Here is an 18,662-nt window from a genome sequence, read left to right as displayed (position 1 = left end):
ACTGCCTTCTCCAAGATCTTGTTCAGATCAGATCAGTCGCTCAGTCGTGTCTGACTCTTTGCGACCCCATGAATCGCAGCACGTCAGGCCTCCCGGTCCATCACCAACTCCCGGAGTTCACCCAGACTCACGTCCATCGAGTCAGTGACGCCATCCAGCCATCTCATCCTCTGTCGTCCCCTTCTCCTCCTGCCCCCAATCCCTCCCAGCATCAGAGTCTTTTCCAATGAATCAACTCTTCACATGAGGTGGCCAAAGTAATGGAGTTTCAGCTTCAGCATCATTCCTTCCAAAGAAATCCCAGGGTTGATCTGCTTCAGAATGGACTGGTTGGATCTCCTTGCAGTCCAAGGGACTCTCAACAGTCTTCTCCAACACCACAGTTCAAAAGCATCAATTCTTCGGTGCTCAGCCTTCTTCACAGTCCAACTCTCACATCCATATGTGACCACAGGAAAAACCATAGCCTTGACTAGACGAACCTTTGTTGGCAAAGTTATGTCTCTGCTTTTGAATATGCTATCTAGGTTGGTCATAACTTTCCTTCCAAGGAGTAAGTGTCTTTTAATTTCATGGCTGCAGTCACCATCTGTAGTGATTTTGGAGCCCAGAAAAATAAAGTCTGAGAGATCTTGTTAACTTACTCCAATTTAATTATCCAGCTCTGGGGTTGTGAAGTAAGGCCCTTTCAGAAAGTATTTCTACAAAGCTGCATATGTGTGCTGTAAACTTCTCAGGACCAAGAGGAGTATCTAGATGTGTGTTTGTAAGTATAGCTGATTCCACATCTTTAGCACCAAACAGATATGAAAACCATTCTACCATGCTAAATATTTTCCTCTTTGAGACAAAGTGGCAGGGACATGGTAAACAAGAACAAGTTCATAGCTGACTTTGTCAGCTCCTAGCCATGATGACCATCAGTAAATTTCTCCGAAACAATGTTCTCATCAGTAAAATATGCTGCAACTATTGTATCCCTCCTCAAGCTGTGGAGAGGATTAAATGGTAAAATAACACCTGGTATAGAAAAGGCTCTGAAACATTAGCTTATTATATCAATAATAAGAATGACAGTGATAAAAAAAAACAAACAAACAAGATGAGCATATAGAGGTCCAATCACTGACCTTCTAATCTGAGACTAAACAACTAGATTCGAGTAGAATGGGGCAGAAAGAAACAATAAAGATGCTGACAGTGATAATATTTATTACTAATAAAAAATGAGTAGCTCCTGATGTAAAATCACAGACTCAAAATACATACTTGAATTCTCTCCATAAGCAGATTCAAAAACCAACATCACAAATACAACTTAAATCGAGTTCAATTCATGAAGAGCTTTTCTAGCTCACCCTATGTGGGGTTCCCTGAAAACTTTCTGGGTGAACATGCTTCTACAATAGCAAGAACTCCCAGGCCACAGGGTAATTTAATGGAGATGCAGAGAAATTTTCCCGGGTTTTTTTTTTTTTTTTTTTTCTGTTGTTGTTTGGTTTGTTTTTAATTTCAAATTTTGAAAAAAAACATGACAGTATCATATTTTAACTGAGCTTGGAAATGCCATGCCTTAGCCACCCACCAAAACTTACATTGAATAATTGAAAATGACATTCACATGGCTACAGCTGTGTCAATGCTGAATATAATTTACAAATTGAACCTTTCAAATACAAGTGATAGAGGAAGAAGGGGAAGACATGAGGGGAAGACACAAGAAAGTGAAGTTCTGGGGTATTTCCAGACTTATCAACATGCAAAGAATTTAATCATAAGTATATGACTAATTACACTTTGTGGTTTGGTAAATTTCCTTCTCCCTTAAATGTAGTTTTCATTGGATTTAATTATTGGATATTTTTAAAACACCATATATAAAAGGCCCATCACTTATTTTTACTATGGAAAATTTAACATGGATATAAGGAATGGAACTGATATTTTTATAAAACGTAAGACTGACTTAGTTTTGTATTCATCAAGCACTGAACATAAAGTTCTCTGATAACACTTAAAAGTACACATAGTTTAGTATTGTTAAAAAAAATTGTTTTAATTACATTTGTTTTGTGCAACTGACTTAGTGGAAGAAGAATGGAATTAGTGGGAACAAGGTATTTTCTTGTCCTTTCATATCCCAATTGTCTATCTCCCAAGATCAGAACTGCCCATTGTAAGGGCGTTTCACATCCCAAGCTAATATCCGCTAGTACAGCAACTTCCTTTTAAGAACTGGATAGACCACAATACTGACACACTGTTTTGAAACACATGCCAAAATATCTTTGAATTTCATCTAAAGAAGGCTTGTTTTAAAAGTCATTCCATGGACTTTTACAGCAATTAAATTGTTTTCAAAGTATTCTAATTCAGGAAAAAAAAATGTTAAAACGAAGTTACCATCCCAGATTGTTAAAATTGTTCATTACTCTGAAAATGTAATGACTATAGCAACATACTGGCAAAGAAATTGCTTTCTGAATATTTTAAAGAAAATCCTCCCTTAATGTACTGAAAAAGTTTACACATTCTTTAAAAATTTCTTGCAATACTTTCTGTATCTCTCAAAGCCAACAATAAATGAGTATTTTACTCAAATTTCCAATGAAAGCTTTAATGCACCAGTCCATAATGTTGATTTTACTCCTTCCCAAAAAAGAAAAAATGATGACTTGCAGCCTAAAGGGACCTAGTCTTCTTCCACAATTACTTCAGCCTCTTTAGTATTAGGGACTCCTAACAACAGAGAGTACTAAGTAAGAATTTCTATTCTATAATAGTAAAAAAAAAAAAAAAAAGATCAGTGTTTAAATGGATGTATAGCTTCATGAAAATGTAGTAACACAATTCAACTGAAAGAGAAATTACACAGTCCACTTCCTTCACTTATTTGTATTTTGAGAAATTACAAACTCAAGAAAATTACAAAGAAGAAAATTCCAACCACCAACCAACACCGTAGCAGCAAATGGAGTCCAGCTAACATCATCCATTCTGCTTACCCTTTCTTCGTTCTTCTGGAAGTCAGAGTATTAATTGCAGGCTCCACCTTCCCTGGCTCAGTCATGGTCTGAAGGAGCTATCATAGTGGTCTCATTCTTCTTTTCAACGACTTACTAATATAAGGGCAGGTGATGTTCTTTTGGTCAGTGAGTTATTAAAGAAAACTTGCTAGAGAGCTTCTCAGAAAAACTTCCTTCCTTAAGAAAACATCTAAGGAGGCAAAGTTTTCTCATCTATGTCTCTGGAATTTATTGTGTATGTAGACAATGCCTGGAATTGCTACAATCAACTTTAGACTACTGGAGGAAAGAGACTTATGATGATACCAACTCTAAGACCAGCAGTACTGGTAGAACTATGAAGAACCTGACTGCCATTGATATGACTGATTACCGAGCTATTTTACTAAATGATAAATTATCTTGTCACTGTTACTTCAAATTGGATTTTCTGTTACTTGCAGTGGAAGACTAACCAAGCTTCTGTATCTAATACTTACAGTTAATCAGTGTTAGTATTTCGGCATAGTAGCTTCATGTGTGAGCGTGTAAGAAACACTTTAGAAAATATGGGCATTTTATAAAAATTCATGCAAGGCAAAAATCATGACAATGAAAACAGAAGTCCCCCTACCACCACCATGCACAATTTCTTCCTGATTTTCTTCTATTTATATATTAATTATTCTGGGAGATAGATAAAATAAACTTTTATAAAATGAGATATCACCAGTCATTTTTATTTAAAAAAATAAATTCAAATGAATTTAATAATGAAAAACTGCATTTGAAAAGACAATAAACATACTAAATGCTTCCTTTCTATATGAAGTACTATTTCCAAAAGATATGTCTAAGATTAAATGAAAAAACTATTTAAAAGAAATCAGTGTTTGGAGTCTCTTTTTTTTAAACCATGTGTTTCTATTTTAAACAGCAGGGAGTCTGTCCCTGCTCAGAAAGGAGCCAATATTAGTGCTTTCACACATCCCCACATCTCACCTCTCCCCAATGCCTCACATTGATGAGAGCTTTAGGAATATTTTTACATTGCCCTACTTCATAAAATTTGCTTTTCGTCCTACAACCACAGTCTCACATTTGTTTAAAAGGATTCAATTTTTGCCCCATTAACCTAACTATGCTTTCTCCTCCTCTTCTGACTACATTTCACTTTTGGCTTTTGTTTAAAGTTCTTTTTTTTCCCCCCATTGTGTGGGCTTCCCCGTCAAGCCGTCTGGGTCGTGGTTGAAGATGTCTAACTTGCCTACATACTTTCTCTATACTTTAATAACATCTCGCTGGAGTGGAACATTAGGTTGCACTTCTTTTACAGCTTCTGAGCTTTTCCTCCATTATCTTCTGGCATGGAGTGCTGGGTAAATTTGATAAGCCTTGAGTTTCACATATTCTCTCCCCACCCCCTCTCTCTTCTATTGCAGATCTTTGCTTTACTTGCCTGAACCCCTGAAGAATTATTTAGCATTTGAAATTCAATAGCCCAGTTAGGATATGACTCTGTGCTGAGCACTTGCAGCAAATTTTCCTAAAAGATGAGAATTCTTTCAATATGCAGATTTCTTTCTTTTTTCCCCCTTGTCAGTGAAATAATCTTTATTTTTAGAAAATAATCTTCTGTTTCAATGTTTTAGAATATCAACTTCAGGACATAATAACTCTTATGGTACACTGTCTTATTACTGATTTCTCTCCAATTGCTTTAATCCATTTTCCTTTTTCAGTCCCTCTGATTGTCTCCAGCCTTTCCTCTTAGTTGGTAAAAATTTTCACTGGTATCTATTCTGTTTCCTGCTATTTCTAATGAATATTTTTGTTCTATAATTATCATGCTTTTTTTATTCTAAATTTGTTTTCCTAGACTTAAAATATCCTTTTTCATCCCATATTATTGGTTTAGCATCTTATCTTTGAGCTTCTGCTTTATGGAATTTATGTTCTTACTAAGGTGCTCTACTTGCAGGAATAAATTATTACATAATTTCATGGTCTCAGTGAAGTTGATGTTTTTTTCTTAGTAGGATCTATCATACTAGTTTTCGGGGAAGAATATTTCACTGCAAAAAGCTATGGGTCTTTTTGTTTCCAATTGACAGTGTTGCTCTGAAGTCTTCATTTCTCTGGAGAGGGAGCATTTGTTCACCTTCCTCCATCTCACCAGTTTCTCTTCCAGAATCCTTCATACTATTCCTCAGTCACACGAAAAAAACACCACCAGCACCAAAAGCTGAGGATATCCACTCAGTTTGCTTCTCTCCAGTTATGGGAATGTTAGTGAGAATTTTCAGGAAGCTGTCAACTTGTCAGTAAAATTCTAAGGAAGAAGAGAATTCAGGCCCTGTTAAGTCTCTCAGCTCTGATCAAAGATCCCTGCTTCCATTTTTCCTTTGACTGCCAGTTTCTGAGATATGTTGCATTAGGTCAAATCATTTTCTTTGCCCAGTTAATGCTAAGTGTTGTGTATGGGGCGTGGGGGTAGACAGTTTATACTATTTTAAGGTTACTTCATTATTAGTCATTGGTGGGACATAATATAGTACATTTTCAAATTTCTCATCTCAAAAATCAGCTTTTTAAATTCAGAGTTTGGGCTTATCATAGTCTTCTGAGGGATTTATTGAATTTCCTTACTTAAAGGACACAACAACAATTATGCCACCTGTGTTACCCACAGAAAAATATAATACTCATTCTCGTCCCCATTCTCAACGGGCCTACTCATAACCAGCTTTTTGCTTATCAAATATTTCAATTGATAACAACCTTGTAAGTAAAGATAACCTGAGTTAGAGGATGGGAAAAATAGTGATTATGGGGAATGCCAGAAGTGATTCTTGACATGACAGGGGCATTTCACAGACTTACATTTTCATAATTAGATTCTGCTTTCCAAGTAGACATAAATGACTACTGAATCTTAAATGTTCATTTTCCCTCAATAATACACACCAAGGAGATGAAAGGATTCTGAAAGGGGGAAGAGACATTTTCCTTAAAAGAAATTCAGAATTTAGATTTCAATGTTTTTCTTTTATACCCTAAAATAAGAATACATAGTGAAAACAGGAGTTTTCCTTATTGTAAATGTGTTTTACAATGATGCTGTACAAACTCTAGGAAATTCTTTCATAATAATCATTCCAATATCATCTGGATGGCTCTGCTGTCCAACATATTAAGCAACAAGCCTGGCAATAGGGCAACACCTCGTATTCTGCCAGCCACTGCTCAGTGACCTGAGTCAGTGCTTGTACATGCTTCAGCTTCTGCCACTTATCACTTACATTGGCCCACACAGCCACAAAAGTGGAGACTGACCTGGCAAGATGTGTCACTCATACCGAACTGCAAGATTCAACATTATAAAACATTTTTAGTAAAAAAAAAAAAAAGAAAAGAAAAAAACACTAGCAGACTACATTGTAGAACCTAATTCTACCTTAGATGTTTAGCGTGGCTGGGTCAGAATTAGGAAAAAACGGAACCATAAAAAGCACTTGTAATTCAATAGTGTATAAAGAGCTCTGAAGTACAGTCATCGATATTAATGCATAGTATCCAACATAACTAGAAAAACAAATAGGAACTGTAAAGCAATGACTAACAAGAAAACACAGCTTTTCAAACAACTAATCTCAAGAAATCTGCTGGGATTTCACTGTTAATTCCACAACTTCTTTGCCTTTGAATATTATGTAATAAAACATTTCATAGCATACAGACACACATGCGCGCAAGCTACTCTGATTAAAAGTCACCATTTGCTCAAGGAGAGAATTTAATTCTTATCAGACCAGGAAAACAAAACCAAACCCTGATTTGTAAGGTAACTAAGGAAAATTTATCAAAATAAAAAGTCATTCACCCATGTGATGTACAATCTATAGCTTATCTGGCTCATTCGGCGAGATAGATCTTGGTACTGAAGAACCAGAAACCCAAGCTCATTCACTAAAAGTATTAATAAAAAATAGTGAGAACACACGTTAACAACATGTTACCTTTGACCTTCACAGGAATGCCAAGAGGTAAGCAGGAGGACATCTTTATTCTTTAGTTTACAAGTGAGTAAACCAGTTTCACAATTTAGCAGCAGACCTCTGGCTAGAACACAGAGCTCTCAGCTCCTAGAATAGTATTCCTTCCCCCTTGCACTGCTACAGTGTATCTTTTTTTCTTTCAGATCCAAAAACTCCATCAATTTCTAACCCTTTCAGTCACATCTATGCCACTGGTCCAAAGAGGAACAAGATTTGTAGCTAAATGTAAACAAAAACACCCCTAATGTAGCAATTAAAAGGCAAGCCCTACCAATATGGGTCACCAGCATCACTATCACTTCCCCTTTCCCCTGTATCAGTGATAACCAAAGTTTGCTGCATATTAGAATTACTCAGGATTTAAAAAACCCCAGTGTCCAGGCTGTTTCTCATACCATTTAAATAGAAACACTAAGAGGCGGACCCCCAGACACCAGCATTTTGTAAAATACTCTTAGTGATACCACCTTTGAGAGTCACTGCCTCAGCAGCACACAAGACTAGGGGAATTAAACTTAAGGGCATATAATAATATGCTAATAAACAAAACCAAAAGTTACAGGACATGGTAGGAAGAACGCAAATGTCTTCATGTTTCAAATTTAAAAATAAAGAGAACTTTGAGTTTCCTTATGTATACCAGACAGGTTTGGGAGTGTTTGTCAATTGACATCACGTTTCATTTATTGGTGCTTACATGTTTCTTCCTGTAAAACTGACAACAGCACAGACAGTCTCAAGCGGGTCCCTGCTTGAAAATACTGTTGCTTTGTATAAAAAAAATCATGAAATGTCAGGAAAATGACAATCTTAACTGAAAGTGGAGTAAATTTGTGTGTAATTATCAGATACTGAGAAAAAGTGAAGCTTGCAAACACCTGTAGCAAGGTTCAGTGCTACCAGACAGTCTCTGCTTGAAAGGCACAGCTTGTTTTCTACCATATGAAAGAAATAGTAAACTTGTAACACAGAGATAAGGACTAAAAGGACAAAGTGTAGTACTGAAGAGACATCTAAAATAGCAATTTAAATAGAGCTGGTAGATATTTACAAATAAAATGCTAAGTGACCAGTTCCATCAGAGACATACAGGCTGAGCCCTCCCCATGCTTCTGTCCGCTTTGCAGGCGCAAAGGTAATAAACTATACTGACATTCTGGTATGTTTGCTTTCAATAAGCAGGCACCACGAATTAATGTAAGTCCTGTCACTTAAGTGTGAACATACCAAAATGACCCAAAATTGATATTTTACTCTGGAACAGAAGGATCCTAAAATCATTCCAAATAACCGAGCTTCAAAGAGAACTTGCTTCAAACACAGATACAGAGATGAGAAGGCGTTCAATGCTAAAACAGATATGAAGCCAACCTGTGGAATCTTTCTTTCCCATCTAGTTCTACCAAGTAAACGCTGCTTTATGCCACATTCTTAATATGGAAATCTAGGTGGTGATCTATAATTATGATTAAGCCCACACAGAAACACAGAAGATGTGAGGGAGAACTTTAAGCCAATTTAGACTGAAGCATTCGGAAGAGAACCAAGACAAAAAGTCCCTCAGGCTTTCAGAACTAGCTAGGGATAAATATGAAAAGCAACAATTACAAGTACCCATGTACCGTGCTATTGCCCTGAGAGTCTGCGCTTTTAACAAACAGAAACTGATAAAGCTGACAAGCTTCATCTCCCATCAGCTCAGCTTCTTGAAGGCACAAGCATATACAACAGAGAAACTAGAAATCGGAGTCCGTTTCTGTTATTCTTTAAAATGTTGCACCTGCACATAACACCTTTATATGTGTGTTATGCCACTGCATCTGCCTGACAATGCTAGACTCCCCAAAAGCTTTGAAGACGATTAAAATAACCATCTGCTAATAATAATTTTATTTCATCCTTAAGAAGTTTCATTTCGGGCTGAGGGGAAAAAAAAGCCAAATTAAAACTACCTTCACAACTCTTGTAGCAAACACATTTCAAAAGGTAGGTCTATAAATAGATGTGATTCTGTAGGCACACTGTAAATATAAAATCATCTGGCTAGAGACGGCTGCAAGGGAAACTGTAGCCCCAATATGAACTTACCTGATTTTTAAAGTCCCACTAGAACACACATACAGTCAGTAAACATCTCCTCTTTCTAGTTGCACGGTCAGTCAGTTGCAAAACACCCCCAACTACATTTTACTTAACTCAGTCCCATCCTTCATCAGAAGCTTGGCGATTTCATTCAGAAGCAGCCTGTCCCTGAGCACACTGAATATGCACGGAAACAGCAATGGAAGGGATCTAAGTTAAACCTTCCAGATGCACCAAGAAAATAGCAACATCAACACCAAAAAGCAGCAAACCCTTAAGAGAGGCGCTTCCCTGAGCTGCGTTTCCCAAGTCAGCCCCCTTTTCACACAGAAAACGGCTCAGTGATGAAGAAAGATCTTACCTGAGCTGATCATACTGTGCATTCTCTGCTGAGCCAAGAGCTGCTCTCGTCCAGCCACCCCATCTGAAGAAAAACACGAGTCAGTCTCGTAAATTGTCTGCAGCATATTCCAATCACTCTTACTTCAGCTACATGAAAGATTCATCGCTGCTCAGTGCACGGGCCCCAGGAGCTACCCTGGCTGGTCCTCCCTCCTCCCCAAGGAAAAGCGGCAGAGGATCAACTTCAACAATGATTTCCTTTCTGTTCAGAGGGACACGCACTTTTCAGAAGACCTGAACACTTTTCCTAGGTTACCAACCTGTGTACAAAGCAGAAAGGACCCAGTGGATGCTAGGGCTCTCTGGAGTTTAGGCTATCCCGGAAACTAAAAGCAGGTGGGAACTAGGAGTGTGCTTCAGGGTTATTGCTTTGTCAGAGTAAGTAGAAAAATACTAACTCTACCCACGAGAAAAAGAAACCAATTAAACCTGGCTTATAGTTCCTCAGGCTGCTAGAGTTTCCTTGTAGGAACCGTCAGTCAGTCCTGCCAGTGGCTTCAGCCGGTGCCCTTCTGCTATCTGTGTGTGTGTCTCTTCCTCCTCTCTGGTCTCTCTCAGCTCAAGTTGGCTAAAGCTAGTGATAATCCATTTGCATATGAATCAACAACAGCATGGCCCACAGGCACAGAAATAGAACAATGGTCGGCCTGAGCCAAAAATAGGTCAAGCATGGCCGAGTGATTGGAGCCTGCATTAATGCATTTAAAAATACCCCAGCAAACCCAGCTGTCCAGCCTCTATCTTTCAAACCATAATTCTCTATTGCAGGGCCTTAAAAGCCATTAACTCTTTCCTCCCTTCAAGCTTGCTTTACACACTGTGTTTCCATACTGGCGATTTCCTTCCAAAGAAAGGAAGGGGGGGGGGGTGGGGATCAAGAATCATAATTCTAAGAGGGCAAATGCACATACATTTCATTTCATTTTATTTTTGTAGTATGTGTTTTTGGAAGAGAGAGGAGAGAAGTGCAGAGCTCTGTATTGGTTCTAAAATAATACTGGAAGCTTTTGCTCATAATGTGGTTTCTGCCTCACCCACGCACAGCAATCCTGGTGTTCTATTTTTGTTGCCTGTTTCTCTGGCTACACTGCAGTTGGCTGTAGCACTAGAAGCTTTTCTGCCTTCTAGTTTCAAGACTGACAGGAGATTTAGTAGAGGTAGTTTCAGAAAACAAGCACATCCCAGCAAAAAATGTTTATGAAGGACTGGCTTGATTTTTTTACTTGCTGTTTAATATAAGGCAACTGTCCGCTTCACAAATCTTAATGCAATCTTAGTACCACCTATTATATCCTATTCAGTTTCTATTATATCTAAATTTTTAAAAATGTGTGTATATATGAATATATATGTGAGTGTGTGTGTAAATACACACACACTCACATATATACACAACTTAGACCTAAAAATGTTCCATTTCAGCCTTTCAGGCTAAATTCAATTCACCTGCACAAAGAAAAGAACATGTTGGTACTTTTCTAATGGATGGTGCAGAACTACTGCATGTAAGCACCTGTGGTTCAATAAATATATACAGTCCCCAGCTCTGATGTTCAGCATTCATCTCTACACTGATTGCCTGAAATACAGACCTCACTTTTCTGTAGAAATAGTATTTATAATAGTTGATATATTCCCAGACCAACACATATTGTGGAACTCACCTATAAAGTAAATAAGCTACAGAATTTAGTACTAAAAGTTCTATAGTTTCTGGTGTATCCTTACAACATCTTTTCTATGTGAGGAATAAATTCTACATCATAAATTGACTTGCTAGCTTCAAGCAAATTCCAAGGGCAAATCCCAAAGTGAAAATCCAATGGTCTAGGAGATAGTCTCCTTTTCCTAAACTAAATCGGCAAGAAAAATAAAATTCCTAAGGCACTGGTAGCAGCACAGAAAGAAAGGGAAACAGGAGAGTGTTTCACGGTTCCCAGGACAATCAGATGAAGGAGGAATGTTCATCAACCAGAGTGTGAGGCAGAAGAAAAAGAACAAGGAGACAAAGTTTTGGTGAAAAGGAGGAAGCATGTTAAGTCAATGGGCAGCTTAAATAGTCACTGTTAAAAAATGGCACTAAATTTTCCTTCTGTCATATATTAACTTCTACTTATTGCACAATTCCCAGGTGGCGACAGTGGTAAAGAACCAACCTGCCAGTGCAGGAGACTTAAGAGACCTGGGTTTGATCTCTGGGTCATGAAGATCCCCTGGAGGAGAGCATGGCAACCCACTCCAATATTCTTATCTGGAGAATCCCATAGACAGAGGAGCCTGGTGGGCTACAGTTCATGGGGTCGCAAAGAGTCGGACATGGCTGAAGCGACTTAGCACACACACATTGGACAATTATATTTGAACAGATAAATTACAAGATTTTTTTAAAGAGTTAGTCCAAATTACATTTGACTTAAGCAAAACAAGAAAACCTTATGCTCCTGTCAATGGGAAAAACTATTTAATTTCATCTGCTATTATAAGTAAACCTTCACTCTATTAAGACATTGGCGCTTAAAATTCCAGAAATGGAAATTTTGTGGATCTGGCAACTTAGAGATTATATAACCAATCACAGCATTTTAGACCTGGGAGGACATCTATAATGATGTCCAAACTCTCTGTCCCACAGGATGCCAGGGTACCTGGGAGCTGACTCATAGTGTTCTCCAGAAGAGGTTCTTCCCTGAACCAGAGCAGCCTAATTTTCATCTGCTTACTTTGAATAATGATTTCTTTTGAATAATGACTTCTTGTGTTAAAACAAAAATTAAGGAAAAAAGTATGGTGTATGGTGACAAGATGGTAACTAGACTTATCATCACTATCATTCTGTAATGTATGGCAGTATCTCAAAACATTATGCTGTGCGCCAGGAACTAACACAGTGTTATAGGTCAGTCATACTCTGAAGACAAACTCATTAAAAATAATCAGATTTGTGATTACCAGAGTAGAAGGGTAAGGGGAAAGGAATTGGATGAAGGTGGTCAAAGGTACGAACTTCTAGTTATAAGATAAAGAATACGGATGTAATGTACAACATAATCATTATATTACATAACACATAATTAGTTAATTAATATATGATTAATATAATTAACACTGTTGTCTATTATTTAAAAAGTTGTGAAGAGAGTAAATTCCAAGAGTTCTCATCACAAGAAAAAAATGTTTTTATTTTCATTTTATCTTCTATCTATAGTACATGATATATCAGATGGATACTCACTAAACTTCTTGTGGTAATCATTAATGCTGTATGTAAGTCAAGACATTATGCCCTACACCTTAAACATAGAGTGCTGTATGGCAATTATATCTCAGTAAAACTTGAAGGACAAAAAAAATAATTTATCTAGTAGGAATGGTCTCCCTAATTTACACATGAAGAAAGTAAAGAAACATTTTAGGGTTATGAAGGATGCAAAAAGCATTCATTAATGGAGTTCTGACAAAAGAGACTTGCTTAGTTTCTAACAGGTAGTCTAGCCTAGCAGGACCAGCATTCACGTTCTCAAGCCTGCCATTTCATCCCTTATAATGCAAATAAGTATCTGAGACATTCAGAATAAACTTTAATATTATATACTTATGAAAAATAGAATCATTCAATTGTCTCAGTGATTTTAAACAGAATACATAAAATTAGTGATAAACATACAAGAGAGATGACAAAAATTCTAGTACAGGGACTTCCCTGGAGGCCCAGTGCTTAACAATCCACACTCCCAGTGCAGAGCACCTGGGTTTAACCCTTGGTCAGGGAACTAGATCCCACGTGCCGCAACTCAGACCTGGTGCAGCCAAATAAATACATAAATATATTTTTTTAAAACACATATTTTCTCTTTAAAAAAATCCTAGTACAGAATTTCCCTGACTAAAGTTGTGGTTACTTCCCAATAAACCCCTTCATGAAAAAATATCATTAAGTCAAAATGTGTTTAATGTACACTTAACCCACCAAACATCATAGCTTATCCTAGCCTACTTTAAACAGGCTCAGAACACTTATGGAAATCTACAGTTGGACAAAAGCATCTAATACAAAGCATATTTTACATGGAGCATTGAATATCTTGTGTAATTGACTGAATACTGTGCTGAAAGTGAAAACTAAATGTTGTCAAGCATATTGGTTATTTACCCAGTGGTCACTGTGGCTGACTAGGAACTGTGGCTCACGGCTGCTGCCCAGCATCTTCAGAAAATATCAAAAGGCCTATCGCTAGCACAGAAAAGATCAAAACGCAAACTATGGTTTCTACTAAATGCTTATCTTTTTCACACTGTAGTAAAGTTGAAAACTGGTAAATGGAACTGAAACCATGCATAGTGATTAGTCAAATCTATTTCACCTGCCTGGACTAATCAAGGTTGTTTTAATATTTGCATGTCCTCCAAGAGCACATGGCCTAAATAGTAAAATGTTTGCCCAAGAAGTTTTCCAAAAACCTGGAGTCAGCTGCATATAATTTGAGCTGAGTTGGTTAAGACTGGGTAGGACCACGGACTCTTCAAATGGGCATGCCCAGTGTTCACAAAGTGACCTTCTGAATGTGTAGGAGCCTGTAGCTTAGTTGCACCTGCACCTAAAGATAATCATTGCACCTTTTTCCAATAACCTCTCCCCAGGCTTCCCAAGCTCCCCATGCCTCAGATGCCCCTGCTTTTCTTATTCTTTATCCCATCAATAACCCTAGCCCTTGATCTGTGAGATTTGTTCTTTTGTCTTCTCACTGGGCTGCCTTTCCAATAAGTCCTCTCTCTGCTGAAAATCTCCAGGGGCTCAGCGTTTTGGCTTGCTGTGTGTCAGCAGGATGAACCTGGTTCGGTAACTGAACCACTGACCCTGGGGACCATCTGTATTGACATAATATAAATCTCTTGTCGTTTTACATTTACATTATTCCCTCAAACTATGATTTACAGAAATATTCACCAAGCTTTTATAGTCATACAAAATAAAATAAGTGAAACTCAAAAGAGTAATTATCCATTCTCAGAGGTCCCCAGATAGGGCAATCCACATAGAATGGTACAAATAATGGATCTTCTTCACTCTGATCAAGTTATATAATTTCAGGTTTATTTATATTTCATCCATGCATTCTTTCAGCATGTTTTGTCGTTAGCAGACTTGTCTTTCAACTCTTGATAGTGAAAACTTAGCTTAGAGCAAAAAGACACAGGACACTTTATATAAAATAGATGCCACTTGTTTCTGGGGGGAAAACAGCATCATTAAAATCACCACCAAGTATATTGATTACCTCTATTATCTAAGAACTTAAATATCAAGAATATCGAAGTAATTCTTCTCACACCATCTCAATAAAGTCCTTAAAGAAATGTGACTAACTTTCCTTCTGGGTATTTGCAAAACCAATTTTACTGACTAGGAAAAAAGATACTACCTTTCATATTATAAGAACTATAACAAGTTAATACAAATGTAAGGCTAGAATAGATGGGTAGTTTTAAAATTTTAATATAACAAATTTCAATTCAATTTAATAAACATTTTGGAAACTGATCTAAATATTACATTTACTTAATATGTAAAAAAGAATAGGGCAAAATATTTCAAATAGGCATTCAATCCTAATGCAAACTGTCCTTCAAAAGTAATTATGATAATTCCAATTCTTTTTAAGGATATATAGGAAGATGAAAAACAATTTAAACATTTAAATTCAATTTTACTTAAAATTTTAAATTATAGCTTAAAAAATCTATATGGCATCAAAATATTTCCACAAATAAAATGAATACAGAAAACTCCACTGGAAAAAAAGCAAAGAAGGTGCTATAACCTGATCTATTCCTCCACCATAATACATCCTCTGTTCATCTATAATCAAGCAGAGACTTTTCATGTACTACCAAATCCTATGGTTTTAGAATCTAGATGCAGTAAGATTTAAAACTCATTTGCCTGAAATACTAAATAGTGCTTTAAAAGAAGCTATAAATTACTCATCCAGAGCTTTAACTCCTCCATGTACTCTTACTCACTCATCTTGCTGCTTCTCCTATCCTCACATTTCTCAAAGTATTGTCACAGCGATGAAGTTACATACACTTACCTGCAGGCAACTGACTTAATTCCTTGACCCCAGAGGAACAGCAAGGAGAGGGAGAGTACAATGTACTAATTTTTTATTTTGAACTAAGTAGCTTATTTTTCTGAAATTTCTGTCTCTTGGAAAAACATGAAAAATTCTCACTAAATGTGTTGCTGTTGTTTAGTCGCTAAGTCATGTCTGACTCTTTGGCAACCCTATGGACTGTAGCCTGCCCAGGCTCCTCTGTCCGTGGGATTTCCCAGGCAAGAATACTAGAGTGGTTGCCATTTCCTGTTCCAGGAGATCTTCCTGATTGACCTAGGGATTGAACTCGTGTCTTCTGCCCTGGCAGGCAGCTCCTTTACAATGAGCCACCAGGGAAGCCCTCTTACTAAATAGTGGATAATCAATTCACAGGTCATTCCTCTTTAACAACCTAATTGATTACCAGATGATCTTCAGATAAGGAAAAATTCCCTGGATGCAAAGGGTCTGCAAAAACACATGAGCAGTGAAATTCCAGGGAGACTGTTCCAAATGAAAACAAAACAACTTCCATAAAAACCCTAGAATTGTTGGCTTTGTTTTGACTGAAAATCATTTCTTCTCTAACTCTTCCCTTCAAACCGGATGGATTGATCCATGATTTATTCTATTTTTAGAGGATTATAGAGCATCAGGATCATCCAGAAACTTGTTAGAAATACAATTTATTGGGTCAGAACTATTAAATGAAAATCTGTGGGGGAAATCTGAATTATAAAAGCCCTTCGAGTGATTCTGATGCATAAGAAGTTTGAAAACTAGTAGATAAGATCATCCTTTCCAAAGCAATGATTAGATGGCTAAAGATACAAATAAATTATCTAGTTTGGGTCTAATTTCAAATTAAGCATTATTATTATAGTACAGTTTTTCAAAATGAAAATAAACTTGATAATAGACTGAAGAAGACCATTTAATACTGATTTTGTATTTCAAATTGTATATCCTTGGCTAACCTATACTATGTTTACCAAACTATGTATATACAAGGTATTTATAACACTAGAAACTTTTAGTAGAAATCTTAGTTGCAAGAAAAAATGCTATTTTTGGCTATAGGGCTATGAAAATAAAAATTTGGGGAGAATTCCAATTAAGTAAAATCAGTATTCTAAACTTTGCTATTTGGTAAACTTCAAATTTTTAATTTTATATTATACTACAAAGTATGTTTCATTCTTATGTAGCAGCGCCTTTAATATTCATCCTCTTGGAAATAGATGTGATTCTGATTGCCAAAAACTAATATTCATAATTATGATCTGGATAGATACTATAGTTGAGAGCTATGTGCTTGGTTGCTCAGTCATGTCCAACTCTTTGTGACCCCATAGACTGCAGCACGCCAGGTTTCCCAGTCAATCACTATCTCTGGAGCTTGCTCAAACCCATGTCCATTGAGTCAGTGATGCCATCCAACCATCTCGTCCTCTGTTACCACCTTCTCTTCCTTCCTTCAACCTTTCCAAGCATCAGGGTCTTTTCCAGTGAGTCAGTTCTTCCCATCAGGTAGCCAAAGTATTGGAGTGTCAGCTTCAACATCAGTCCTTCCAATGAATATTCAGAATTGATTTCCTTTAGGATTGATTTGTTTTGATCTCCTTGCAATGCAAGGGACTCTAAAGAGTCTTCTCCAGCACCACAGTTCAAAAGCATATATTTTTTGGTGCTCGGCCTTCTTTATGGTCCAACTCTCACATCCATACATGACTGCTGGAAAAACCAAATAGCTTTGACTAGATGGACCTTTGTTGGCAAAGTAATGTCTCTGCTTTGTAATACTCTGTCTAGGCTTGTCATAGCTTTTCTTCCAAGGAGCAAGTACCTTTTAATTTCATGGCTGCAGTCACCATCTGCAGTGATTTTGGAGCCCAAGAAAATAAAGTCTGTCACTGTTTCCACTGTTTTTCCATCTGCCATGAAGTGATGGGACCAGATGTCACTATCTTTGTTTAGTTTTGCTATTATTTCTCATTTTGCTATTATTCTTTTGTGGAGTCTTGTGAGTTTTCTATGTAAAGTATCATGTCACCTGCAAAATAGTGACTGTTTTACTTCCTCCCTTCCAACTTGGATAACTTTCTTTTCTTGTCTGATTGTCTGGTAGTTCCAATACTGCATTTAAGTTGAAGTAGTAAAGGGGGGATCCCTGTCTTGTTCCTAACTTTAGAGTAAAAACTTTCAATTTTTCACTGTAGAGTATGATGCTATCTGTGTGTTTTCCATAATATCCTTTATTATGTTGAGATATGTTCCCTCTATTGCAATTTTTTATAGAATGAAAATTTTTATCATTAATGAATGTTGAATTTTGTCAAATTCTTTTTCTGTTTATATTGAAATGATCATGTGATTTTATGTCCTTCCTTTTGTTAATATGGTGTATCACACTGATTGGTTTGAAAATATTAAACCATCCTTGAGTCTCTTGAGATAAATCCAACTTGATCATCCTGTACTTTGATAAAAAGGTATAGGACTGTTTTTATGTATTGTTAGATTCAGTTTGATAATATTTGTTGAGAATTTTTGCATCTATATTCATCAAATATATTTTCCTATAATTATGTTTAGAAGTGTCTTTGGTTTTGATATCAGATTCTAGTGGTCTTATAGAATTAAGTTGGGAATGTTTTGTCTTCTTCAATTATTTGAAATAGTTTGAGAAGGAACAATATTAGATTGTCTTTATATGTTTGTTAGAATTCACCTGTGAAGCTGTCCAATCCTAGAGTTTTGTCTGTTTGGAGTTTTTTTAATTACAAATTCACTTTCACTACCAGTGATCAATCTGTTCTAATTATCTGATTCTTCCTGATTCCTTTATTAATCATCTCAACTACTCTGAGAGACAGTGACCTATCCCTTTGTTTCCTTTTAAGTATGGCTTTTACAGATAGCATATTTCTGGATTTTTTTCCCACTCACCTCATAAAAAAGTCTCATATTTGCTAAGTTCATGGAAGGGAGAAAGTGGCTCTTGCTGGCTCACCATTTAT

At 36.7% G+C, this 18,662-nt stretch overlaps 1 protein-coding gene across 11 annotated transcripts in view; it reads right to left on the bottom strand.

The window, feature by feature from the left end:
* The window catches only part of HDAC9 (histone deacetylase 9), a 992,890-nt gene that overhangs the window by 569,559 nt on the left and 404,669 nt on the right, over positions 1-18,662 (bottom strand). For 9 of the 11 annotated variants that reach the window (XR_009735813.1, XM_061413649.1, XM_061413654.1 and 6 more), the window contains one exon: positions 9,507-9,569. Coding sequence is in view for 10 of the 11 variants with exons in the window: in XM_061413649.1 (XP_061269633.1) it covers positions 9,507-9,569 (63 nt within the window). In the remaining variant the exon portion in view is untranslated. Of the gene's footprint in view, positions 1-9,506; positions 9,570-9,807; positions 9,943-9,976; positions 10,338-18,662 lie in introns of those variants that run through there. The other 2 variants (XM_061413652.1, XM_061413653.1) reach the window with 2 other exon arrangements.

This window comes from Bos javanicus, chromosome 4 (assembly GCF_032452875.1).
Source record: "Bos javanicus breed banteng chromosome 4, ARS-OSU_banteng_1.0, whole genome shotgun sequence".
Lineage (NCBI taxonomy): Eukaryota > Metazoa > Chordata > Mammalia > Artiodactyla > Bovidae > Bos > Bos javanicus.
This window is presented reverse-complemented; position numbering and strand designations above follow the sequence as displayed.